Genomic DNA, 27,861 nt, shown 5'->3' with positions numbered 1-27,861 from the left:
CGGATATCAATCTCTTCACTCTCAGACCAGGGACAGGACCTGAGGGAATGGCCTGAACCTGAGTCAGGGGAGGTTTAGGTGGGATATTAGAAAAATGTTCTTCACCCAGAGAGCGGTCTGGCACTGAACAGGCTCCCCAGGGAGGTGGTCACGGCACCGGGCCTGGCGGAGCTCAGGGAGCGTTTGGACAACACTCTCGGGCACTGCTGGTACTCTTGGGGACGGTGCTGTGCAGCGCCGGGAGCTGGACTTTGATGATCTTTGCGGGTCCCTTCCAGCTCGGGGTATTCAATGATACTGGGCTAAATGGGCTTGGACTGCGATACGCTGGCCTGGGCTCAGTTCAGGCCGGGATGAACGGAGATATACTGGGATATACTGGGATATACTGGTTCTCAGCCGGGCCCAACCGGGACCGGTCCCACTCGGCCGCCGCCCCTCGCGCGCCCCTCCTCACGCGGCCCTCCCGCCGCCGCGCGCACGCGTCCAGCCTCCCCCTCGCGCGCCGCCGCCACTTGTTTTGGAGGCGCGCGTGGTCCTCTCCCATTGGGCGCCGCCGCCCCGCCCCGCCCCGGCCCCGGGACCGGGACGGGAACTACATCTCCCGGCGTGCCGCGCGGCGGCGGCCCGGGAGCGGCGGGCGCTGGAACGGGGCGGCGGCGGCGCCGCTGCTTGGCCAGAGGATCCCGGGAGCGCGCGGCGGTGCCGGGGCGGGTCGCGGGGAGCGCGGCGCCCCCGCCCGACGGGTCCCGCCGCCCGCAGCAGCGGCCGCGCCGCGCCGGGAGGAGACGCTGCCGCCGCCGACCCGCGTCCCTCTCCTTCCTGTGCCAGCGGCGGCGGGGCGAGGGCTGCCCCCTCCTCCCTCAGTCGCGGCGGCGGCAGCAGCAGCAGCAGCAGCAGCATGAGCGGTGGCGGCGGCGGCCGGAGCGCGGCGGTGAGGGCACGGCTGGCGGCGCGGCTCCTGGCGGTGCTCGGCTGCATCCTGACAGCGGAGGCCCAGGTGGGAAGCGGCGGGACGGCGGGAGCGGGGATGCCGCTGCTGTGGGCAGGGCTGCGGAGCCCTCACGGAGGGGCAGCGGCGGGACGGGAGGGGAGGGGAGGTGGGGTCACCTCGGGGGACCGAGGGGGAGAGGGCAGCTCTGGGCCGTGCCATGGGCAGGCTCCCCGCGGAGAAGTCGGGGAATTTCTCGTTACAGTCTGTAGCTCACGTCCTTCCCCTTTCCCACCCCGCGGCTGGCATTGCCGGTCCAGCCGGGGCCGGTGCTGCCCCGGGGGGAAGTGTCTGAGCGGGGAGCCCGGGCAGCATCAGTCAGTGGGATGGCATGAGGAGCTCTGGGCTGGATCACGCCCGTGGTGGCTGCAGGCGGAAAGTTCGGTGCCCTGATGAAGTCTGTGAGAAGCCATATGTTCAGTGGTGATGGCAGTGCCCAGGTCGGGTGTGTTTGCCCACGTTGGGGCGAGGATGAGAACACTGTAACACTTCTGTAAGCTGCCTCACAGCTTTGGCAGGGCAGGTGTCTGTAGTTAGGAGCTCGCTGTTCATCCCCCGTGTGACCGGACTGCAATGATAGCTGCTGTCACGTAGGACAGGCTTTCAGCTGGGCCAAAGACATTGCACTGAGTTTATAGAAGAATACACGTGGAACAAAGCTGCTCCTCAGGGTTATTATTTTTCTTATATTTTCTAAATTTCCATGCTATACTGTAAGTGGCCCTCAAAGGCAGTCATGACAGTAGCATAGATAACTTTTATTGCAGCTTTTTTTGTTGTAAGTCGAGGTTGTTTCTGATTTACATTATTTTAGTAACTATTTCAGGAAAAACTAAATGCTAATTGAAATGGAGTTCTTAAAAAAGCACTTAATAAAGTGGCATGGGGGTTTTTTCGTGATGCTTGGCAGAGAGATTGGTTATTGCTGTTTCATAAAATTGTTAGCATATTGTGTTCGGAGTTTGGCTTGTGCAGGGAAAGATAAGCTAGCCCACAGTTCTTGGAGTCATGTTACCTAAGGCTGTTCTCTCTTTCTGCAGCCATGGCAAAGTGAAACATCCAAGGAACAAAACAAGGTGTCCCAGGTGGTCTTCTAATTGTCGAAGCAATTAAGTACAACAACCTGATAACACTAATAAGGTTGTTTATATGAATAGACTGCTTATTATTCTGTGCAATTATTCAGGCTTTTCCCTTAGTATTAAAGTGCTGGGTGTGGTTTTTTTCCCCTAGATTTCATAAGGAGAAATTGATGCAGGTTGGACATTGACCTTTTCTTCTGAAAGGCTGATTTAGCTTGGAGAAGATAAGTTAAGTTTCACTTCTCCAGTATAGCTCTTATACTCTCTTAAGTATACTCTCTTAAACTGGGTTTGACAAAACCTGGAAGTACTTTGATAAGCATATTGGAAGTGTAGAATAAATAGCAGCTATGTAATGTCAGATGACTTCTTGAATACAAATTATAGTAGGCTAATGCTTCTCTAGTTTATTGCAGAGTTCAAAGTCATTAAAGATGAAAAGAAACCATGATACTTGTCCATTGTAATAAAAGTGTGATAACTTACAGTACAGTTTGACTTTATATTTGTGGACTCAGTTAACTAGTGTAGTTCAATTTAAAAAAGGTAAAGTACCAATTGTGTGAATAACGAAGTAGGTCTTGCAATATGTAGTCTTAACCGTGTAGTACGCTGTTCTTATTTTGATGTCCCCACTTTGAAAAAACAAATTCATTGGAAGATCCAGATGTTGACAAAAATGAAACGATTTGCTGCATGTTCTTGGAGTGTTTCATCATCAGTGAGAGCACTGAAGCCTGCACTTAGACTAATTAGAAAAACCTCTGACTGGGGTACTTGAAGCCGTGTTGTTGCTGTTGCATCACTGTGCTGTGAACTGACTCCACTGCTGTGCAGTATTAGTGTTTCATATATACTGTTAAAGTATTTTATAATTTGTGGTTTGGTACAGATACAGCTTAGTTTAATTTTAGAGCATGCTTTCCAAGGAAACATTGATTTTGCTATTTTATGTATACAGGGAGCTAACTGTTCCAGTTCTGAAAAAGTTGAGAAAAAAAAATGGAAAAGTTAGTTTGCTTGCTCTGGTACTCTGAATTAATTTTTCTCTTCATCATTTCCTAGATTAGCTCTCATTTTTGAGGAGGATTCATTTCTGAAACTTCATTGCTCTAAATAAACTTCTGCATTTTCAAAGATGTTCTTAGAATTGAGGTTTTAGTTAAATAAAAAGGCTGCAGCTTTTTATTTTTCCATGAGGATTTTTCAGTGAGTGTAACTATTGCATTTATCTGGGACATTTTTCCCCTGAAAAAGCATTTTCCATTTTGCATAGATGGTAAAATTATTTTTGTAAGCAGTAGATAGCCTAATGAGCTGGTCATCAAACTAGTTTCCTGCTCTTTATCTTCTCAGTCCAAAAACCTCTTTCTTGTATCATCCTATTTATACAGTTCAGTAATGTTTGAGCAAAATGTTAAAAGTTATCTTTTTTGCCTTTTTATATTGTAATGAAATGTTACACTCTTTGCTTTGTGGTGTGGTGTTATGTGTCAGGGCTGCACACCTTTACAGATTTCTGCCTGTGTGTGATCAATAAGAGAAATTGAAATTTTAAATGGAATTATTCTAGATTGAAGTACATGGGAGTTTTATTTCTGTAAGCATCATTAATAACAAGACTGACTTTGAAGTTGGCAGTCATGTGGACTGTGAAAAACCTGTAATTACACACTGGCTCTTTGACAGTTGTTTGCCCAGGTTTGAAGTTGGATAACATTAACAAGGCAAGCATAACAGCAGGAAAATTTTCTGGTTAAAGTAACTTTCCTTAAATTAATTTTACTTCATTGCCGTATCTGCTCTACAGAATTGTGACAGCCTATTTAGTGCCTCAGGAGAAGTAGGATCTACATAAGGTGAATTTTCCACTTAAATGCTTTATTGCCATATCCTCACCTCTTTATTCTCACAGAGAGTTGGGGGAAATCCATTTTTCAGGCCTCCTTTATGCTTCATAAAGGAGCAGAAGCCTAAAATTTGGTTTCTAGTGGCTCTTTCACATCAAGCTTGATTATATAAGGGTATCTGTTCTGTAAAGTACGGGAGTGATTTATCATGCATAAAACAGATTAGATGTTTTCATAATCTCATCTGTGTGAAATCTGTGGAGGAAAAAAAAAGCCACGAAATATTTTTTTGTCTCCTTTTCCACATAACATTTTAATAGTTACAAGTTCATCTAATCCCATGCAAGATGTAAGGTGTATGGGCATTTCTATTTTAAATAATTTCTGGGCCATAATAGATGTCAATGAACTTCGTGTCTGGCTGAAGAACAGAAGCAGTAAGCACCAGTGTTTGGTTCCATTCCCTTATAAACATATCTGAAGCCTTCAGACACGTTTGAAGTAGTTTAGGAAGCTATGCCTAAGAGAGTTAGTTTAGATTTATTGAAATTTATTATATAACTGTTCACAAAATCACACTTTCAGTGTCACACTTTTCAATAAGACACTGCCAGGGTCTCAGCCAGAGTGTTGCCGCAGCCTAGTCTGCGAGGTTGGTTGGAGCTGTCCTCTCTGCTACATGCACAGTCCTGCCTTCCCTTTCTGTGTTGGCAGTAGAACTTCTGCACTTGCAGTGTGTGCTGCTTTTCACAGAGGTGGTCTTAACCTAGTGCAGTAGCAGTACAGCTTGCTGTCCTGGCACAAGGAAAAGGATGAGAACTGGAAAAGTTAAACTCAGTTTCGTGATATATTCACAGCATTGCAATATAGATCCCTGTGTCTGGTTTTCCTTGTATTTATTTGTTGAGTTTATTTGTGAAATTGCAAACTTCTTAGGCACAGAAGAACCTACACTCCGTTTCCTCATGCCTCTAAGGAAACTAGATGAGTGTTTTCACACTTTGAGAAGAAATATGAAAATAAGATGACATTGTGTGATTGTAGGGTTTTTTTTGGCAATTCGACTCATGAGCATTTGGTAGGAGAACAGTTGAAATGCAACTTGGCTAATATAGCACATGTTTGTAATTTGGATAATCTTGTTGCTCATGCTTCAGAAAGTTCTATATGCTGAAAGTGTCAACAAATTTCAGGGGTGAAATCGTTGATCTTGCTAACATTGATTTAGCAATGCATTTGGAGATGGGCTTAAGCTCAAAGTGCTACGTTTTACATTGAGTTTCGGGTATGTTACACAGTATTTTGTTATGAGCAATATTTGCTGTGGAACTGCATTTCACTAGTATTTCTTTCAATTACCTTCTTTTTTCTCTTTAAAGGATTTTTCTGCAGTTAATATTCTCTTTCTGTATTAAATAAAAATGTTTGTGTATTTTTTCAATAGCTCACAGGAGTCCTAGATGATTGTTTATGTGACATAGAAAGCATCGATGACTTCAATACTTTCAAGATCTTTCCCAAAATACAGAAATTGCAAGAACGTGATTACTTCAGATATTACAAGGTACACTTAGAATGACTTTTTTCCTGAGTAATTTAAATAAAATGCAGAAAATATGGGCAGGATTGTGTATCGAGTCAAGTTGTCAGGATTAAGTTGCCTATTAGAAGCCCGTAGCTCTTTAATTTTGTTGAAGCAGGTTCTCAGTCCGTGACAGTTATGTTGGTAATAAGTCTTGTTTGCTATATTCATCCTGGAGTCAGTGACAGTAAATCATGACTGCTTTTATTCAATTGATAAGTGGTAATTTTAAAGATAGTGCCTTTGTACTGCTGCATCTGGAAATGGATCATATTTTAGCAATTTTATGACAGCATGCAGTGCTTATCTTCTAAGAAATGTGTATAATTTGAAATGGAAATATTGCCACGATTTATTTTTCTAATAAGTTGCTGTTTTATTCCTGATTTTAGTGTTTGCTATCTAGAGAACTGTTATTCCTTTGAAAAATAAGTAAAACTGTTCCTTTTTCAAGTAGTATGTAATATCACTTTTTATACTTGAAGCATTTTTTCTCTCTATTGCTATCTGATGTGCAAATGAAGATTTGAAGCCTAATACTTCTATTTTCAGATATGCTTAACTTGAGAGTGAAGTTGCATTTTGACTGAGCTAATCAAGTGGCTGCTTGCCACTGGAAAAATGAGTTCACACTCCTCTAGGGCAGCGTCCTGCCCCTTTGCTACTTTTACCTCTCAGGCCAATGCATCTCCTTAACCTGGTAGATATTTAGTTTGGGTGTTTTGGGTTTGTCATTTGGTAGGGGGTTTTGTTGGTAAGGTTTTGTTGATTTTGTTGGGCATTTTTTTGTGTTTGGTTTTGGGTTTTTTTCTCCTCAGGATGTAAAATGTCATCTAGCTGATCTGGAATGGGACAAATATTAAACTCACATAAGATGTGAGTGCAGAAGGAGAAGAAAGCACTAGACTTCCCTTTCTAGCTTGAGCAAGCAGTAATGTGTAACTGCACCTTGAATCTCCTGCTACATGATATAGTTCTAAATTCACTTTTCAGGAGGAACAGGATATGTGCAACCTCAGTACTAATACATCACATAGTAGTGGTAATGAGATTCTCCAGAGGCAACAGAAAGGTACAAAACAAAGTGCATGAAGATGAGGAGCAACAAGTATATGAGACTTCGTACAGCAGTAATTTCATCTTGCAAATTTAGAGCTAATGTTCATTTCAGCAGCAGTTCTGCAGATCATACTCTAAAGGTGTGCTGCAATCCTGCCTCATATTTTATACTGATCTTCCTAATAGATGGGCAGTTCCAGGGGCCTGTGTGCAGTCCACCCAGCAGCACACTTCACTTAATACTTCCATTGGTGCAGGGAAGAATTTGTGTTGAACAAGCAAACTGAGTAAGTCAGTCAGAACATTCTTCACCTTTTCCTGTTTCAATAAGCAATGGCTTTTTTGATATCCCTGTGCGGAATGATGGAAGCGCTTTTCAGCACATAAATGGATGTGGAAATTGTGAAAGTAGGTGCTGCAGTTTAGGAATGGTACTCCCCACCAAACCACCATTTGCTCTTGTTCTCCAATTTTCCTCTCCCTCTCAATGCTACCTCGGGATGGAGATGAGAATTGGAGGCACAAAAGGTAAAGATCATGGGTTGAGATAAGAAGTTTTCTCGAAACAGCACTGAGATAAGAAAATGAACAGTAACAGCAACAGTACTAATGACAGAGGGCATAAGAAAAGAAGTGATTCAAACAGAGGGGAAAAAATAATAGACAATATCAGGCAACTTCTTCTGCCATGTTTTCTCAACTGGAAAGAACGTCTTCTCCCTGGAAGAAAGTCCTTTTCCCCTGCCCCTGCCAATAATGTGTGGTGGTATGGAAGACCTCAAGCCTTAATGTACAATACTGAATGGATGAGGTAATTTTTATTTAAAGGACAGAGAAAACTTCATAAAGTCTTGCAGAAATTGTGCAAGGTGGCTTCTAAATAGTAGAACTCTTCCCAATGAAAGAAATAAAGAAATAAACATTTGTATCTCCAGTTTTATACATCAAAACACACAAACTGTGGAAAACTCATGATCAAGAATTTGTCTTTTAGTTTATGGAAGGACTGAATAATACTCTGAGTGATAATAATGAAATCCAATACCTCATACCCTGAAGAAGATTGGATGTTCTATGTAGTCAGTACATGATTGGTTTGATAAAAGTGCAAGCAGTATACAACCTCAGTTTGTGTGTGTACTGGTTTTCAGTGCTCTTCAGTCATTCTGGGACTAGTACATCTTGATTTGCATGTGTTCTTTCTGAATTAATCTGCAGTTTAGGCAGCAGTATTCTTTTTTTTTTACAGCATTCCTCTGTGTAAAAACAGTGGCAGCCTAGATACTTATATCTTCCTCTCTGTGTAAGCATTTTTTATTGTGAGAGTTTACTTTGAAGCAGGTTGTAATTTAACCATGTTAGCTGGTCCTTTTTGGTAGAAATTGGTGGGAGGTGAAAGTTTTATATAATAGGTCTTACTGTGAAGGTGACGTAGAATGTAAAACTATTTTGTTCTTTATTTAAAAAGATACGAGTGAACAAGTACAAAAAAACATTTTGCATTATTTTTTTCTTGGAATGGTGTTTGTGTATTGAACAGAGGAAATGGGGGAAAGCAACCTAAAATTTCTGCTTGTATTATATTGGTGCTAGCAAGGTTTGAACTGTAATGAGAAGATATTTGTCATCACTTCCAAGAAGAAGTTGTACCATCTGCTAAATGTCTTATCAGGGTTTTTTTTGACTGAGGAATATCTTCAACATTTTAAAATAATAGTCTGTTTTTAGTTTGATTTTGAAATCCAAAATCATCCAAGTACTTAATTGAATTAGTAATTTTCAATTTCAATTTAGTAGTGAAAGATTTTATTTTTGCTTTAATATAATATGTGTTTGTGTTCATTCACTGGAGACCATTATCATTAACAGTTCTACTGCACAAAGCTTCATTTATGGAGTTAGAGAGACTAATTAAAAGAAACCAAATGACAGACCAAACTCCCGCAAAACCCCCTGATGTAAAGTACTTTATATAAACACTTTCTTTCCTTGTATCGTCTCTTTTAACTTAAAGGATTTCCTGATACTGAGAACGTTCTTCTACAGTTGCCTTATTTAAGTGTGGATTGTAAACTTCTGGTTTTCTATGTTTAGGTCAACCTGAAGAGACCATGCCCGTTTTGGGCTGATGATGGCCACTGTTCTATCAAAGATTGTCATGTAGAGCCTTGTCCTGAGGTATGGATCAAATTTTATGTAATAGAAAGAGGGATTCTGGTTAAAAATTTGCCAATTTGGCTAGTACTATAGTGACTATATTTACTAGTGAGAGCTTAAATTTAAGTAAAAGTGATGAATTTCTTTTCCATTCTAAAAGTAGAAATACAGCCAAAATATTTTATGAATAAAGCAGATAGCTTCAAGAATAAGCTCTAATTCTCTTGTAAAGCTGTAGCACTGTTTTGGATATAACATGTTGAGCAAGTTAATTTTTCAAAAAACAAGTTTGCTTTGACCTCTATAGGAATGATACCTAATTTGTAGATTTTAATCAAGCTTAAACATTTCTATGAGCAATGTAAAAGCTGTGATTTTTTTTTTTTGTTTTTAGAGTAAGATACCTGTTGGAATTAAGGCTGGGAGCTCTAACAAAGTAAGTACTCCTTTATTTTCAAAATCCTTTCTGATTTTTAAAAAAATCTTAACTTTATAACAGCTATGAGACTTTTTTTATTACAAACCTTCAGTGTTTGCATACTGCTGAAATAGTTAAGATAACTGATCAATTCCTTTATGTGGTTTTACCTTTTTACCTTTATGTGTAGTAGTGTTTCTGACATAGCTGGTACTGTCTGTCATTTTGAGCCTGTCATTGCTGGAGAGCTGGTGCAGACTGATTCAATGAATGACAAAGGACAGCAGTGCATGGCCACAGAATGCCTGATGCAAAATTGTTGCTTCATTTCTGAGTACAGGCTACCTTTTAAAAAGTTTTAGGCTAAGATGCACAGAGACAGTAGCAGCACAATCTTTTTTAAAATCATAAATAATCACAACATCTAATATTAAAAGAACCCAAATAATTGGAGTTCTGCTATGCCTTATTTTCAAGAGGTCATTAGTCCAGAGATTATTTGGTCATTAGTCTAAAGACAGTTTAGGCCAAAATGGCCAGTGCAAACTTAAGCAGTCAGTCTGTGCTCTTGGCTTTTGCTTGCATCTCTCCAAGCTATCCTTCCACCAAGTGATCCTAGCAAAATCAAAAAAGTCAAGAGGCTATATATGCCTAGGAAAAGAGGTCAGAGCAAAAAGACTACCCACATATCCTAAACACAATACCTAAGAATGAGGATTTTAGCAGTTGATGGGATAATGGTGCCCAAATGAGAGATCTTCCTACTGATTGCCTTGATGGTGTTGTAGGCACTCACCTCTTGATTAACTGTTGTATCTCCATCCTCCCCAGTGCTTTCCACCTCACTGGGCAGACTGAATGTGATTCACCATACCATAAAGGACTTATGAAAAGGACTGTTGGCATTAGATTTAGATCTCGTGCCAAGAAAGGTTATCAGAGATAGCTGAGATGAGTAATACTTCATTGTGAATTGATGACTTGTGTGTTGCTGTCTGGAGCAGAGCAGGCAAGTCTGTCCAAACTTCAGCTCAAGAGGAAGTCTTGTTTCTTTTATACATACATTAACTCACTCTGAAGTAAAGACTGCCTCTTCATTTAAAGGTTCCTGGTAATTAGAGAAGAAAAATCTTTCTCAGTGATGTGACCTAAATGTCAGTTTACCATTCCAGCACAAGCAGCAGTAGCTGTTCTAAAAAGCTGACACTACCTCTGGGCAGCAGATCTTGTGTTTTGGCTGAATAATCTGTTGCCAGTTCTCTTTTTCATTGACTCTTTTGTCTTCCAAGTTTGATTGTAGAAAAAATGACTCCTGGAATACCACAATACCTCCTAAGGAGAGGGACTGTAAGACTTTAAAGACTGTTTCAGAAAGGATTCATGTAGCAGGCATTTGAGCTTCCTGATTGATTAATCCTGAGAGCCATAAATAAGTTGTTAAATAGTAACCAAAGAGTATGCTGTTCTTTAGATACTTCACATGAGCATATCAAATTGGATTTAGGAAGTGAAAAAACACTTTCTTTTGCTTTCACCACAGTAAAGAAAGTGGGATATATTCATTGGGAAGCTATAATTTGCTGTATGTTCAGTACAGTGGTTTCCGTTGAGTTGCCTTGCAGGTTGTTGAAACCAGCTACAGACAGTTAGGCAATTCTGTACCTCTCATCTGCAGTAGAAGACACTGATAGGTGCTGCTTGTCTGTTACAGAAGGAAATACTTCTGGGTGAAAATTATCAGCAGAACAGACTTAAATCTTACCTACACCATTTTCTTATTTCTTATGGTTCAGTTAAATGATCTTTGGTAGAGCAAATTAAAAATTTACAATCTTGTTTAATATCCCTTTTAAGGAAATACCAACTTCATTTTAGTATGAATGTTTTGTTTCAAGGACTGTGCAAGTACTGTGCTATTAGCTTGTGCCAATTTCGCATTTGGGGAAGTCTTGCACCTTACGGCTTATCTGTAAAGTACTGGGTTTAAAAAAAGGTGTGTTTTTTTCCCCAAGCATATACATGTCCAGTTTCTCTTCCATCCTGATAGTGTTAGTCTTGGAAAGCTGAAAATAACCAAAGGCATCTTTTTAATATTGAGAGTTATAATCTTTTGAATAGATACACTCATGATAGAATCATCTGGAGAGGTTTTCTGTTCTGTGGCTTCTGTCCAGTTTCCATTGCCTTTTTCTCCTAATGTAGAGGAGCTTGTAAACTTCTAGCTTTATTTAAGGTTTTGTGGGGATTTTTTTTTTTTTTTCTGAACAGTGAAGAAAACAGTTCTTTGGAACACTCATCTAGCTGCAAACACCAAAGTTACACTTCTCCATAGGAGTGCAGTTAGTAATAGAGGATGTCTTTTTAATTCTTGACACCACCGTAAGACTTTTTAAATAGTGCTGTAGAGGCACACAGTAATTTCCTTTTCTATAGTTCTGTTGTATTTGAGTGGTGAATGCATATTTTGTGGCTAGACATTAAACTATATTAATCTTTGAAGCAAGGGACAGGATACAGTAACTCCAGGTTACAACATTCAACTTTGTAATTTACTTCCTGCCCTTCTCTTTTCTGTTTTTTTTCCAGTAACTGGCCTTAGGAGATCCTGGTTGGCAAGAACAGATATTTTGTCCTGATCTTGTCAGGGGTCACAGAGCACTGATCCAACAACTGTTGCTATTAAACACTGGAGAATAGGAAAGGCTGGAAGCCTTTTGTTTTGAGACCTGAATGTTCATTTTGTTGGAAACCATAAATTTAGGATTCTAATCTTGGCAGTCACCTTTTTTCACTTCAGGGTAGGGATTGGTTTGCAACTCTAGACATGCAGAATGTTTACTTCAGCATCTCAGTATGTTATTTCATCAGCAGTATCTGTTTCAGTCTGGGTTAAGGCCATTCGTTGTTCCCCTTTTTCCATTTAACATCCATATAATGCTAAAGAATGAGGGCCCACACCTTTCAAATCCAAGAAAATCGAGAAATTTTCTAGAGTAAATATTTATGGGCAAGGTCCCTAACAAGATATATATTATTTGTTTTTTCTAATCTCCTTCACTTCTTAGGTCTTCTGCTGTTCTTTCTTCTGTTGGTTCAGGCAAATACATTTTTAAAAAGCAAATAATTTTGCTTACTCGTCTGAACAGTTTTAATTAAATACTTTCATTTTTTGAGTGATACATATTGTGGTGGTACTTTGCCTCTGGCATCTTGACCAAAGAACAATCCTCACAAATTAATTATACTTTCTTCTAAGATTTACCATTTGTTTTATTAATTGACCTAAGGTTTAGTCTGGAAAAAGTACACATACCCCCCCTCCCTCTCCAACCAATCCCAAAACCCTCAAAAGGAGGAAATTGAGTTTATCTTTTAAGATAGCTTTGTTACTACTTTTTATGTTCCAAAACTTAGAAGAACTTTTTGAGCTTTAAGTTGACAGACTTAAAGTCTCTCCTTACATAACCATATTATTATAGAATAGCAGAATTTAATCTTTAATTCTTCAAATGTTTTCCTTAGAAGTGTTCCAGAAGTAAGTATTTTAGTGGATTACTTTCTAAAAAATACTTCAGAACCAAAGTTCAGCTTATATATTTCAATTCTGTCTTTAAAATAAGCAAAATTCAATTCAGCTGAAAAAGCTTGTCTTCCAGACCATGAATGTCTGAAATGAGCTGATGAATTGGATTAAAAGAAACATGAGGGGAAAATGGCCAAAACTAATAAATATACCTACTGAAATGAATTGAAACTTGGGATGTGATTATACTTAGAAATACCTTTCACAACATCTGTTCTTGAGGATTACAGTAATTCATTTGCATATTAAATATTACTTTTTTTACAGTATTCAAAAGCAGCAAATAATTCCAAAGAATTGGAAGACTGTGAGCAAGCTAACAAGCTGGGAGCAGTTAACAGTACTTTAAGGTATGCTGTGGTTTACATCAACAGTACAAAACTAGTAAGAAAGGAGCATTTTATTTTCTGTGTCTGATGACCTGGTTTTTGTTCTTCATTCTTCCTATAACCCATAAGAAAGTAAGTGGGAAATGATACAAGAACATCTGAAGGCAAAGGTATTAAATGTTAAGCAGATTTTTTGTTTTGTTTTGTTTAAAATATACTTTGATACTACCTAATAGAGATATCTTACAGCATTAAGAGTCAGAAGAAACTTGCAAGTAGAACCACTTTTTTTTTATTCTTTGTTCTCAACAGCTGTTCTGGATTAAGGGGTTTGGTCCTGCTTTGTTCTACTGTTGCACTGATGTACCTATTTGTGATCATTCAGTGAACCAGATCAGGGAGTTGAGTTACTTTTGTTGTTGGCAAAGTTATTTTTAGCTTGGATCAATTCTCTGATCTTGCTTATTGCATAGCATTGTTAAAGTTGGGCGGGAGGAATTCTGCAGGATGGTGTTGCCCCTGGGTACAAAAGTCTCTGAACAGCATCTAGAAAACAACACTCTACTGGATTCTCCACTTTTGAAAAATAGAAATAGAAAAAAAATTCTTCACTGTTAATGGAGGGATATGGTGTCTACCCACAAATTTCAGCAGTTCTACCTGGTAAAGCTGTTGAAATTGTTTCTTGTGCCATCAAAAAATGACTGTTTCTGCCTGGTATGTGGTGTTTCAGAGGAAGTAAGAAGCTATTCTAAGAAACTATATTTGTAAGGCAAAAGAATGTGAGACTGTAAATGGAGAGCTAGAGAAAATGCCTTTATGAGAGTAGGATAGATGATTTAAGTGGGGAGAGGGCAGGTAAGTGGAGGACAAGTTTGTCCTTTGCAAGAAACTCTCCATGTTCTCTACCTAGCAGTGCATTATCATCTTGATTTTGAGTTGTTTTCCTTTTTAAGATGTATTTTTTTTAGGTTATCAAATCTTCTCTGTTGGTAATTACCAGAGAATTTCCTCACCTAATGCCAAGTATAATGTCTCCAATTGTGATTTGACAGAAGGTTAGAAATGTATCTTGTTGTAGAATTGCCTCTGTTTGTAGAGTTGAGCTGGTGCTAATTTGATCAAACGGAATAGTTTTTGTTCTCTCAAGGCGCTTCCCTGCACCCTGGAGCAGAGTTCCCAATCTTAACTTTGCTTACATTTTGCTGTCAGTACTGTGGCATCAGTAGTTCTGTGCTGCACAGTCACAGAAGAAAGGTTTTGGCACTGTTTATGTTTCAGAGTGTGAAACTTCAAACTACTTGTCTCTCTAAGTACAGAGTACCTTTGAAAATGCTAGAGTGAGTGAAATACCATTATTATTAAAATGGCTTAGGACAAATCATATTCATAGAGTGCTTTGGCTTTGAAGAGGGATTTAGACATCTAGTCTCCCAGTAAAAAGTAAGGCACTAACAGTTGTGGCTTTCATTGAAAGTACAGGTTATGAAAACAGAGTTATTCTTCCCTCCCCCACCCTTGAAGTGACAGCTGCTAAAGTAGTACTTTGAAATGTGTTAAAAATGTACTCTATGAACGTATTTTACCAAGCTCTTGCTGAAGGAAGAGAAGCCGCTGCAGTTCATTCAAATAACGGTGAAATCTTTGTCTCAACATTAAATTGACTTTTGAAAGTACTGCAGTTGATGTCTACTTGAATCTCAGTGCAGTTAACAAGGGGTAGCTCCATATGTTCTCAGGTTTCAGATATACTGACTGAGAATCCGCTTCCAACCTATATGTGGGTTGTATTTAGTTCAGAAGCTCTTATTGTTTATTTAAAAGTTTAAATTTTTTTTTTTTTTTTCCCCCTCAGTAACCAAAGTAAGGAGGCTTTCATTGACTGGGCAAGATACGATGATTCACAGGATCATTTTTGTGAACTTGATGGTAAAACGTTTAAGCTTTTTCAGAGTGTTTGTTTCATTTGCTGTCTCATAAAAATGCAAAAAATAATGGTTTCTGTACAAATAAATAAGCATTTTTAAGAAGTTTTAATTTTGTCCCAAGTGACAGAAATGTGACAGTTCATATCATTCACACAAAGTGCAAATTTTCGTGATTTTACAAGGAGTGTTTGGTAGCCTACTCAGTGCACATTCATGGTTAGCTCCTTTTAGTGTATTGAACAGGAGATATTTATATACATAAAAAAGATGGTAAATGGGAAGGGGCTAACACTTTTTAAAAAGCTTCTTACAAAAAAATTGCATCTAGCACAAATACAAAACAAATGGCTTGAGCTGGTTTTCCTTACTACTAAGAAACATTATTATTGTTTTGTTGCTGTTTTACTGTGCTTGGACTGAGTTTGTTCCTCTTCCAGCCTTGCTGTTTTCAAATCATCTCTGTACCCTTATTTGTAGGGACTTCTTTGTTGTTAAAACATTAGGATACTAGATTTGGTTGTTCCTCTACTCCACATATGTGAGCCTTTTTATTTGCTTGTAACATTCAAAGCGGAAAGCAATGTTTTCAGATAAATGTGAGAATTTCCAAGTTCAGGATTGACTACTGAAGTCCTTTTTAATAAATACCATAGAAAGCTTTCTATGCTAGGAATATTTAGGGCATAATGCTAGATGTTTTCATCTACCTTTAGGCTTGTGTTTGGTGTCACCTGTGAAAGTAGCAGCTGCAGGGGACTTGGCAGCTGCAGTTCTGTTTCAGAACTTCCGCTGTGTCTGATCTGAATGCTTTCTATATGAGCTGTTTTTGTAACAGCTGATGAGCATTACTGTAAGCTCTGAACTGTTACATGGAATTATCTGCTGTTGTCTCTACTATCTTCAAGTTGTCTACATGCATTTTTTTAGTAATACTGAGCTGTGAAAGGTATAGTTGAGGAGCATTTCTTTTAGAAGTAATACTAACTTAAGTAGTTCCTGATTCTAACTCCATCTCTCCTTACATCATGCCCTGCTGAAGGATGATATCACCAGCTATGTTCTTCCAGTATGGTTTTTTTTTTTTTTTTTTTTTTGCACTGGCTCTGGTGTGCATCTTTCTGCATGGTAAGCTGGTTAGGCTTACCTAAATAGCGGGAAAGTAAGTTGCCATCTCCCTGCCACCTCCCACACTGTTGTGATGAACTGGCTTGTTGGATGAGTTTGTGATCTGGAGCAGGGAGAGTGAGAGAGAATAACTACTGGGGGTCATGGGGAGGAAGTAGAAACCCTTGGTCTCTTCTCCTCTCTTCCTGTTGGGCTTAATCATAAACTAGATAAGGGAATTGATCTAGCTGAAAAAACTTAGTAACCCAGGTCAGCTTTCCAGCTCTCTGTTGCATGGCTCCACAGTGCACATAGACTCAGTTGTATGTGGATGACAGGAAGAATGGACCTCGAGTGATCAGGGAGTGTAGGAGCTGCTTAGGTTAGCAGTCAAATAAATAAATAAACCTGTAATTTGACTTTCTCTCATCTGGCACTAATTGTTGTATCTTGTATCAGTCTCCTTTCTTTGTTTTTGCTGCTGCTGCTGAAGCAATGCTTAACTGCTCATGCAGAATCATCTCTTCTTTTTTAGAGCAGCTTCACTCTCTGTTTCTGTGGCTTTTTTTAGTATCTGAGGAAGTATTACGTGGCACTTCTTGGTCTATTCCTATGAATAAATCTCTGGACTTTCGGCTTGTATTGTATATGGGGTTTATCTAAGCATGAGTTGGTCTTGATCTAGAATTTCAAAGAGGAGTGAATTCCTCCTGTTTTTTACTGTTTGTAGCTTGAAACTATTTCTGTTTCTACTGTGTTTTTAAGCAGAAAGACTCCTGTTTCACCATTTTCTTTGGATAAGTTACCTGAAATTTGTAGTGAACTTCCAAGATAAGGGTATAGCTTGTTGAAAGGCTGCATAAGTAACATGCTTCTTGTTGTAACCAAGAGATTTGTTCTGCGATATGCTGAAAGTTTTGTTCAGTTAAGCAGTGTGATTCAGGCTTTTCTACCAGTATATAAGGATATTTGGAGGAAAAAATTGATTTGGCCAATAAATATACAGTATGTACCAGCTACAAGATGTACTACTTTGATCTTGTCTTTATTAAGAACCTACTATATACAGTATACTCATTTCATAAAAGCAACCTCTTCAACAAAATACTGACAGACAAACCCTAAATTTGGAGGACATTTAAAACAAAACACTGTTTATGTCTTTGCCTAGGGTCAGGGAATCCAGTGTATGTCAACTGTTCATGATGGACTTAAAGAAACCACATAGATGATCATCAGACATTATAGAAATTAGAGACACTCAGGGGACTTTGGAATAGATTATATACTTATGAGCTTTGTGTTTAGCATGTATATTGCTGCATTTTTACATACATGGCACTTAAAATCCAACAGGAAGACAGAATAGTATTATCAGACCTCTTGTTTATATTTAGTTCCATGTGACTGGTTAAGTTAAACCTTTTTTCAATCAATCAGTTAGATAAATATATATATATATATATATATATATATGTAACAACATTTTTCCTGTTTAGATGAGAGATCTCCAGATGCACAGTATGTGGACTTGCTGCTGAATCCAGAACGTTACACTGGGTACAAAGGACCTTCTGCCTGGAGAGTGTGGAACAGCATTTACGAAGAAAACTGCTTCAAGTAATTGGGAGGGAAAGGAAGCCTATTTCTTACACTTGTACCTCAGTTTAGCTCAAAACTGATCTTTGTGTTTTCTAACTTATTTTTTAGGCCTCGATCTGTCTATCGTCCTTTAAATCCACTGGCGCCTAGTAGGGGTGGGTCTTGCCTGTTTTATTTTCCAATGCATTTCTTTTAACATAGTGACTATTGCATTACAAGTGGTATAGATAGCAGTCTTCAGTCTGTAGGTGTGCTTTCTGCTTTTTTTAATTTCCTCTGTAGAAGTAGCTGTACATTTTTTATATTTAGACTAAGGCTTGTGGTACTTCATTACATACATGCCTAATCTTATCCCTATTAATAGGCTTATTAATGTCAGATCAGCTGATATGAAAACTAACGTGTACATCTCAAACTGTTTACTAAGTGTCACACTAGTTTTCCAGTTTGAATGTGCTCTTGTCTTCTTGTTTCTTTTTTCAAAAAGCATTTAGTTTAGTCACTTCAGTTCATACTTACCCTGTTGTAATGTAGTTGTACATTTTTCATCCATAGCGTGCAATGTATTTCAAGTGTACAAATAATTGCATTATTTGATGGACTGGACACTTAAGAGGAGTCAGTTATGTGCAAAAGTGTTTAAAAAAAAGTATTCTTATAACTTGGGATTTATTTTCAAATTTAAATTGAAAGCTACAACCTGCTGCTTCAAATGAATCAGCTTTCCCTGTCAGTCTCATTTCCCTTAAGAATTAACTCTTAGCCAATAGATTCAGTTAAAGAAAACACCATCCATTAGAAAATCAAGATATATCATTTTTTATAATTACTAAAAGCTGATACATTGCTGATAACACAAATAGAACTGTAAGAATGGTTTAATGCAGGAATCAGAATTTCAGGAAGGAACACTGGAGACTGATTGTTGAATAATGCAGACTAAAGACTGTGGCTTCCTAACCATCTTTCTGAAGCCAAAATACACCTTTCAAGAATCTGCGAGCCAGCTGCTACTAAGATTGCAATTTCTTAGTGACTTCCATTATTGCAATCTGTTAAGTCTTGTGTGGTCTTGAGGAACAAGAATGGAGAGAAGGAAAGTAGCCTGCTTTTTATAAATTAAATAAGGTTTCTTGCATTTTTTAGTGTCTGTATTTAAGTTTGCATTTCATTACTACTTTGTTGTGGAAATTATCTTTTTAATGCTTATGCATTTCTTTTCTTTTTTCCCCCTCTAAGGAGGAGATGATGGTAAGTCATCTTATTTTCCTTGACCTGCAGAAATGAAGTAAGCATTAGGGAGTTTTGGATTTTGGATTTATTCAATTACTTTACTGTTATTGAATTATAGAGCAAGAAAGTTATGTTTCTGTTATTAAATTAGAGAGCAGGAAAGTTATATTTTTATGCAGATTATTGATCAGAAAATGCTTTTAATGGACTCATACTTTCATTTGGAGTAAGGGGAAGGAGTGGATAAGAGCAAAACACAATTCTCTTCTTGGTTCTTTTTCTTGTAACAGAATATGTGTTGTAATAATGTTATTAGTTTTTTCCAGAGCCCAATTGATACTGTCAGATCTCTTAAAAGAAGAGGGACAATTTTTTTGTGTATTTTCCTGAATGCCCTTGATTTTGGGAAGATTGGGAGAGAGTGGGGAGAAAGTATTTGATCTGCCTACACTGTGGCAGCCTTTAAGATTTTTGAGTCAGCTGAAAGCTCTTGGGCAAAAGATGTAAGTCTAAAGGAAACATTTAGGCAGGTTAAGGTGATGGTTGTCAGAATTGCACTCTGCCATTGTGTCTTTTACCAGCAGTACAACTAATCAGACTTGTGTTTCCATACACTGCTGGATGCCCTGACCAGTAGCTTAGACATGCTCATTCTTGGATTTCTCCTGTTCTGTCCCCAGCAGATTTAAACCAACCTCCAAGTTAGCTGCTTCAGTGCCTATTCTCCTTTTAGTAGCTAAATTATTTAACTTTGTGTCTAGATGGCAGCTGATGTTGTATGCATAGTAATATAAAGATGCTGTAATGTTGAAAATGAACACTCTTCATTTAACTAAGTTCTTTGTATTTACAGGAGAATCTTTCTACACATGGCTAGAAGGTAAAGGCTCTTGGATGAGTTAATATAGTGGCCTATTCACTAGAAGGAGCACTGTAGTGCTTTTTTCACCTCCTCAAATATTTTTCACGGTTTAAGATTTTTAGTAAATTGTGCAGAGCTTCTGAGTTGTTCAAATACTTCTTGAGGGTCTTTAAAATCTTCTCATTTACTTAGCATACTCCTTAAACATTTAAGTGTTTTATCTTTTATAAAGGGGGAGTTCACTTCATTGCCAGTTAATTTGAATTTTCTGGTTATTCTAGGCATTTAAGCAGAAACATTATTAGTAGTAATATTGGTAAGCATTATTATTTGGAAACAGCTTTAAAGGACATTAAAGATTTTGGTGGCTCTGTTCCCAGTTATAAATTAAGTATGTGTGTTCAGAAGGCAAAGCAATTTTCTTTTTACTCACGCTGAAATGGAAATTATTATTGCAGTAGTAGCAATCAAAATCCCATTTTGGAGGTATGCAGAAAATTAAGTGAGTCAAATGTACTTAACTTCAAAATTAGTTCATTCTGCCTTTTCTAAGCCTTTACTTGTCTGGTGGTATTGTAGGAAAGCATATAAATTTACATGCCTTTATGTCTGTGAGGACACCTGTCAGGCTCACGGGTAGGCTTCACCATCTGCTTTTCCTGCTTCTGTTTATGGAGATTGGAATGGCAGGAAAGTTGCCCAAACATATTTTTGAGAGAAACAATCTCTTAAATTTCCAGTGTAGTCTCTAACTTTGTTCTAATTGGAATTATAAGTAATTTCTGCATGTAAATTATATTCTGATATCTCAATGCCACTGTATTTCCATTTATGCTATAGACATCTGTATTCATCAAGTCATATTTTCCAAGGTTTTGTCCTGTGCATTTACATCTTCAGTGAATTTACAATACAGCTATGAAGAGGTAGTTTTATCTGTTTTCCAGTACTGTAAGATTTTCTGGGCCTTTTTGTGGTTTTCTTTAGGGCCACTCCTCTAATTCAGTGGCAGCTCTAATAGAAATTAAGATGGGTCACAGTACACATCTGATTTCCAGACCATCGAAATTCAAGATTATTTCAAATTTATTGCTCAAACAATGTTGGCATCTTATTTCTGTGTTGCAATTTATCTGTGCCAGTTCAACAGATCTTTATTTGACTCTGTTTACTAGAACACTAAAATAACAAGCAAGAAATGTCAAATGTCATTCTTAGTATTGCTTTATATTAAAAATAGGATGCAAACTTTTCCTATGATGGCTGTAAGGGCTTATTAACAATAATCAAGTGCTGTAATTGTAACTCTTGAAAGTCAGCAGTGCAGACTTGCATCACTAAAATGTCAGAGTATATTCATTTTAATAAATTATTTCCAGTATTTAGTTTGGGATCTGTTTGTTGTTTTTCCTGAACAGGTCTGTGCCTTGAGAAAAGAGTGTTTTATAAACTCATTTCTGGACTCCACGCTAGCATCAACTTGCATCTGTGTGCAAATTATCTTCTCGAAGGTATGTCTAAGTAAAATTGCTGAATAGAATTCTACAATATCTGTAGTATGTATTTTGGTTTTTCTGAATATTGTTGGGGTATGCTTAGTTGCTCTTCTGTTCTAAATGTGTCTCTTTTACTACCCCCGCCCCATTTTATTTTCCTCTGTGTAGAAACGTGGGGGAAGCCACGCTGGGGACCAAATGTGAAAGAGTTCACTCGCCGCTTTGACCCTGCTGAAACGAAAGGAGAAGGCCCAAGGAGGCTCAAGAACTTGTATTTCTTGTATCTGATTGAGCTGCGGGCCTTGTCAAAGGTCGCTCCGTACTTTGAGCGTGCAGTTGTGGACCTTTACACTGGCAATGGCCATGAGGATGCTGAGTCTAAAGCTCTCTTACTAGATATCTTCAGGGATACCAAGTAAGGCAGAGATATTTTTTTTTTATCAGTAGTTTGAAATTTTCAGTTATATTTGGAAGTGAGAATAGGTGACTCCATGATAGGATAGGACAAGAAGGAGAGTGGAATGGAGAAATAAAATTTAAGTAATGGGAGAAATCAAGGGGAATTTGTATGTTTGATAGGAGAGATTAATAATTTTGAGGTTTGAATATACCAATCTTTAAAAACAAACAAACAAAAAGCGCTCACAAAACCTCAAACTACTCAACAACCTGTGTGTTGTTTTTTCTGATTCTTCAGTATAAGATGCACATGATTTAGTTTGAAAAGTAAAGTGGTACGTACAGTTTTTAATGGTCCACTGAGTAATCTAGCTTTGATCACAGGCTTAACCTCTGGTGGTTTGGCCATCCCTTCTTCCTTTTATTTATTCCGTAACGTTCTTAAGTTCAGTTTCTTTGCTCTCCCTTTTGCTAGTTTTTGTGATTGGTAACATGTTGTGTGGTTTCACTGCTGTCCCTAATCTTGGTCTTGCTTGGTAACTGAGATGTAGCCAGGCAATGATCAGTTGGAAGGAAAACATTAAGCCAATTTCGGTATAATTTGAACAAAACTCTGAATAACAGATTTCAAGTTACAGTGATTGAATAGTAAAACTGATACCACAGAGTAATTTTTAAGGTCTAATCTACAAAGACTAGGAACTCTGAAAAAATACTTTACACTGATGGCATCAGCTGCTCAGCAAGGTTAATTGAACACTGTAGTTTATGCCAGCATTTGTTTTGATTGCATTTTGTCTTTATTAGGTCCTTCCATATGCACTTTGATGAAAAGTCCATGTTTGCTGGAGATAAAAAAGGAGCCAAGTCACTAAAGGTAAAGCTAGTTTTCTGAATAACATCCAAAATACCCATTTTGAAATTAGACTGTGTTATTTTGGAAAGCCCTTCTGCCTACTACATACTGCTGAGAGTAAGGTTTTATCCCTGCCTATTCTAGAGTTGTATCTGAGGCCTTTTAATCAACTTTATGGTAAGGTGCTGTCCTGATCCAAGCAGACTGAAATCTCTGGCTTTGTGCCTTGAGTCTGGCATCAGGACTGTGGTGGGGCAAATGAGTATTACCACTAAATGCAGTGGTGCTTATGTTTGAGTATCTGTTTCACATAATTATCTGGATAAAAAAAACCCCACCCAGTCGTGTTTGCTTTACAAAATGATGACTTACATAACACAATATACAGTATAGTCTTGTAATATAATGCTTAACATTAGAAAACATAATTCCTAGATGTGGGAACGTAATGGCAATGCTGTACCTACCCAGCGGCTTCCAGTGTTAACATGCCACTGGTTTAAATTGCAATTCCACAGCTGGGAGTGATGCTCAGTAATGAAGGTCTGTTTTAATGTTTATTCACACTTACAACACTTATTTCAGTTGTGGTTTGTAATGCCATCAGCATTACAAAAAATGCCATTAGAAAAGTGGCAGTGTTTTATTGGCCCAGCTAGTGGTTTTGGACCTTAAAAAATTGAGATCAGCTTAATTAGTTCTGCACTGTGCTTGCTCCCTCTGTCTGAAGTTGCACAGCAACAATCTACCCATAGTTTTGAACAGGAAATATCTTTTGTGAATTGTAACCTGTTTGTCAGAAAGGTGGTTGGTTCAAAAGGGATTCGAATAATAGAAGAAAAAAAAAATGGGCAGGGACACAGATTACAGCTCAGAAAATTTGGAGAAAGTTGGTAGGAAATCAGTGTACAGAATCCAAGCATTACCTTGGATACCATATTCTGTATTTTGGGGGATTTTTTTTTTAAGAATTAACTGTTAGAAGTGACTTGGAAACCAGATTCTGGGTTTACAGGATCTTTGTTATGGCCTGACTACATAAAGCAATGGTTTTGTTGAGTTTTGGTAAGAGAATTGATATTCTAATGGTACTAGATTTCTAGTGGTGCTAGGTTCATTAACATTCTGTTTTTGTAAAGCTAAGGTGTACATTAGCTTAAGCTTTTTTATTTTGTTTTTAACTGACAGGAAGAATTCAGATTGCATTTCAAGAACATCTCCCGCATAATGGACTGTGTTGGATGTGACAAATGCAGGCTGTGGGGCAAGCTGCAGGTACAGTTTATTTTGTGTAGGTGTGTGTGTGTTCTGGCAGGGACAGGTCCCAAGATAAGCATCTATTTCATTTTGGCAGGACACTTCTTACCTTAGCATTCAGGCTTTCTGTACAAGGTTGGTCCTTGGTGTTCTTACCTGTATATTAAAAGTAGGTGTATGTTTAGTTTACCATTAAACATTTTAATTTTTTTTTTTTTCAAAATGTTCATTTCATTTAGTCAACAGCTGTTTACTTAATGGTAGAGTTTGTGTTCTAAAAGAGATACTTGTAAAGCAGATGCTTCATGGTGAGATATTACTAACAGTCAATATCTTACCTGTATTCAGTGATCAGATGAGCCTTGTAGAACCACTTATGGGAAACCTTCCTTTAAATACAGCACTTGCTTGTTAGGGAATCCAGTGTGATATTTAACTCCACAAACTGAGGTGTAAGAAAAAGAAATAATCCAGATTTTCACAGTTCATGCAGAGGGAAGCAAATGAATGCAAAGGTGCACAGTCAAGCTGAAAGTTGAAAACCAGTTTCATTTTCTTGGCACTTACTATTTTTATCTTACTGACAACAGCATTTTAAACCTCAAGACTAACGTTAAGTTCAGACTGAGAAGTTATTTTGGAGTGCCTGCTATCCTGTACCACTGTGTTGCATTAAACTTACCAGAGGGCAGCTTTCAAAGAGTTGTAGCATCAAAAATTTGGTGGTCTCTGCTGAATTTCTGGAGTTCTGTTTATCCTGTCCTAGTTAATCCTTCTGATCTATTATTGTTTTTCCTCCTCACTAAGAAGTAAAAAAGGCCAAATTTCCTCACCTATCAAGTTCTCTTGTAGCCAGCTTCAACCACTTTGTGTCAAAATCCAGTGGTTGCTTATGTAGCCCAAATAAAAGTGAAAATAAGAAAAGCTGCTTTTGTTCTATTCCTGCATAGAAAACAGGGGCTGAAATTGAAACTGCATTGCTTGCCACTAGGATTGAAGGTGGAGAGAGTGCATGTGTTGTGATATCTCATAAAAAGACTTAGTTTGACTTCAAAGGGGAGGGGAAGAGGAAAAGGGGAGATGTGCTCCTGCAGGAGTGGGGCATCTGTAAGGTGAAGGGGCAGGAGGGAGCTGGAAGTGTTGTAATGGGCATATTTTCATATGCATGACGAAGAAAAGAGATGGGAAAAGAAGAGATTAAAAAGACAAGGATAAAGAGCAAGTAGACTTGAGGAAACAAATGTTCTTAAATAAGTGAGCGAACCTGGTACACAATTGATGTCATGCATTTGCATTAGTGCCCTGGTTTTTGTACAGTTATTTGGGTTGAGGGTCAGTATGTAGGAGTTCATACTAAAGTTTGCCTAGATTAGTGTGGTTTTATTTTTTTTTATGGTTTTATGAGTATTTGAAGGAATGATCTTACTGATGTTAAAACATTGGACTTTTCTTATAGACTCAAGGCTTAGGAACTGCTCTGAAGATCTTATTTTCTGAGAAAGAAATACAGAGCCTTCCTGAGAACAGCCCATCAAAAGGTTTTCAGCTCACACGGCAAGAAATAGTTGCTCTTGTAAATGCCTTTGGAAGGTAAAATGTTATAATTTCAATAGTAGAAAAATACAAAACTTCAGTATCAATACTCAGTTTCTGTGGAAAGATGGTATGGTACATGTAGGTTTTTAAAGGCTGAATTACTGTCAGTGATATTGATAAACTTAATGCCTTCAAACTGAGCATGTGGATTATTAGCCCTTAGTCTTTGTTCTGTGTTTGGAGCTAATTCATCCCCCCTATCTCAAGTCTCATAAATCTGCCTTCTACAAGGTGAAAGTTAGGTCTCTTAAATTTGATATTTTTTAAAAATTTATCCCCTTGAAATGATGAAATATTTTAACATCTTTAAAAGTAGTGTACATAGAGCATGCTTTGCTCATGGTGTTAGTTCTTCAAATCTTGAATATAACAATCTGTTCTGTTTAAACAATCTATTTAAACAAGCTGATAAAAGAATGTAATAAACTTTACAACCTGTGGTTAGGGATTTTTAGATGTTTAATGAAGCTGGGACAATTAAACATTTATATAAACTTCAGTCCCTGTCATATTATGTAAATGTAAAATGGAGAGTCAGACCTTTTGAGAGAAAATGTATCTTAATTGTGTTTGAGAAAAAAAATTAAAGGAAAATGAATGTGGTAATTTGTACTTCTCTTTTGCTGACTTGGTAACATGTTGGTGGTTTTTGTTTTACAGGCTTTCCACGAGTATAAAAGAGTTGCAGAATTTTAAAATTTTATTACAACAAACTAGGTAATGAAGGTCTTTGCACAACCTGTTAGTGAAGATCTTTTACATGACTGCATTGAGCAGAAGGAACTGATCCTTACAGGACTCACATGAACTGATAAAAAGTAAAATCAAATCCCAACTTGAATATTTATGTTTAAACTAGGAATGGTTATTAATTAGAAAATATATTTATGAATGAAATATATAGTTTTTAAATGTGTAAATTATGCTGATCTGTTTATTTTTTAAGTTTTCTGCTCACGGTTCTGTTGTACTGAAACTTCATACATTTTCTTATTTCCTTGTCTTTCTGAGACAACTGTTTTATATGAAAACATATGTACCTCCACCCTGACTTGGCCTGTCTGGAAGGAGGGGAGTCACTTCTTGTGTCTCCCCATTTACTGAGCTTCAGTGTGTTCTGAGGATTTGGTCTGTTAGTTCTGACTGTCAAAAGAAAGTGGGGGGAAAACCTCCAAACAAACAAAGAAACAAAAACCAACCAAACAAAAGAAATAAGGCTCTTGCTGAGTTTTAGCCTCTTACTGTAATAATGAAACTTACTTAAAAATAGCAAATTTACTGAGCAGAAATTTTTTTCATGCTGGGCTTTTTTTGCATCAAGATGATACCAACATTTTTTACCCTTGTCTTGTGCTTTTCAGCACTTTTTAAATTTTATTTAATTACTACCTTGTCTCTAATGCAGCAAAGTTGAAAGTGACTTTCTTTCAGCCCCTTGCTGCAGCCCCTTACCTGCATTTACTTGGAGGTAGGGGTCAGGGCAGGGGGAGGTGGTTAGTGGAGTGCTGCTAGCTGAAGAACCCCAGTGAATCAAATTTCTATTTACTCCATGTTGTTTTCTAATTGCAGTTGTAATCACAAGTTCAGTTTCCAAAAGTTGTCTTTTTAGTGTCTTAAATGTTAAAATAGCACACTTTGGTCTTTGAGCCATGGAAATAAATTTGCTCTTTATGAGTTATGTTTGAGTGCTATGTTAAAAGGTCAGTAAAAATAACTTGCTTTTGTAGTCACTTTTAAAAAAGATGCTTTTTAAAATTCATAATCATACTGACATTTAATACCACATACTCTATCTATGCAAACCCTTACTGTATCTTCTTTAAAAGGATATTAATCATAAAAAAACGGGTACGTTAATAACATTACTTTCATAAAATAAGAAATTACTCATGTATCATTGTCCGCAAATGTCAGTGATAACTTACCAGTGTCAAAACAGAATTCAAAAACAGCATTGCCATTAGTAGCAACCAAATATTGGTTTGAATTTAATGTGAAGTAATAATTTCTTTTCAACCAGCATGTTTAAAAATGAAGTTAGGTGTTATGAATGTAGGAAGTGCTGGTGCAGTGTAGATACATCTCTTGTTTTTAGAAACAAGTCTTCACAAAATTAAGTGCTCTTAAACATTTTTCACCCTATTAGATACTGAGTGACTTATTTATATAATTGATTGTAACTGTATTGGCTTCCATAATGTGTTCTTTTACCACTGAAATTTTCTGAAGGCTGGAATACACTCTGTCCTTCATTTCCAGACTAGCTTCAAATTTCTACCTGACTGGAGATGAAATTAGTCTATTCTGCTGACACTTGACTTTTCTAAAAAATGCTTTTGCTTAAGAAAGTTAACCCCTTTGTGTCAAACTGGGATATGCTAAATGAAATTTAAAAAATAGAAAGGGAAATTAAAAAAAGAAAAAAAAAATCCAAACCACCCGTTATGAAGTTTTGGTGATGGTTATACAAACTGGCA

At 37.8% G+C, this 27,861-nt stretch overlaps 1 protein-coding gene across 1 annotated transcript; it reads left to right on the top strand.

The window, feature by feature from the left end:
* Positions 1-901: 901 nt before the first annotated feature.
* On the top strand, positions 902-26,576 carry ERO1B (endoplasmic reticulum oxidoreductase 1 beta; the record flags this gene model as incomplete). The annotated part of the gene is made up of 16 exons (XM_083856395.1): positions 902-1,000; positions 5,368-5,487; positions 8,659-8,742; positions 9,116-9,157; positions 12,990-13,072; positions 14,907-14,980; positions 17,583-17,703; positions 17,794-17,840; positions 18,925-18,936; positions 19,772-19,798; positions 21,199-21,291; positions 21,445-21,691; positions 22,483-22,552; positions 23,720-23,806; positions 25,245-25,378; positions 26,045-26,576. 16 exons carry the CDS (start codon positions 902-904, stop codon positions 26,103-26,105), a joined length of 1,401 nt encoding a protein of 466 aa, XP_083712521.1. The 3' UTR covers positions 26,106-26,576.
* Positions 26,577-27,861: the final 1,285 nt, after the last annotated feature.

The sequence above is a fragment of the Zosterops lateralis genome, assembly GCF_965231275.1.
Source record: "Zosterops lateralis genome assembly, chromosome: 3".
NCBI classification, from domain to species: Eukaryota; Metazoa; Chordata; class Aves; order Passeriformes; family Zosteropidae; genus Zosterops; species Zosterops lateralis.
Note: the sequence above shows the minus strand (reverse complement) of the source record. Positions and strands in the feature narration are given on the sequence as shown.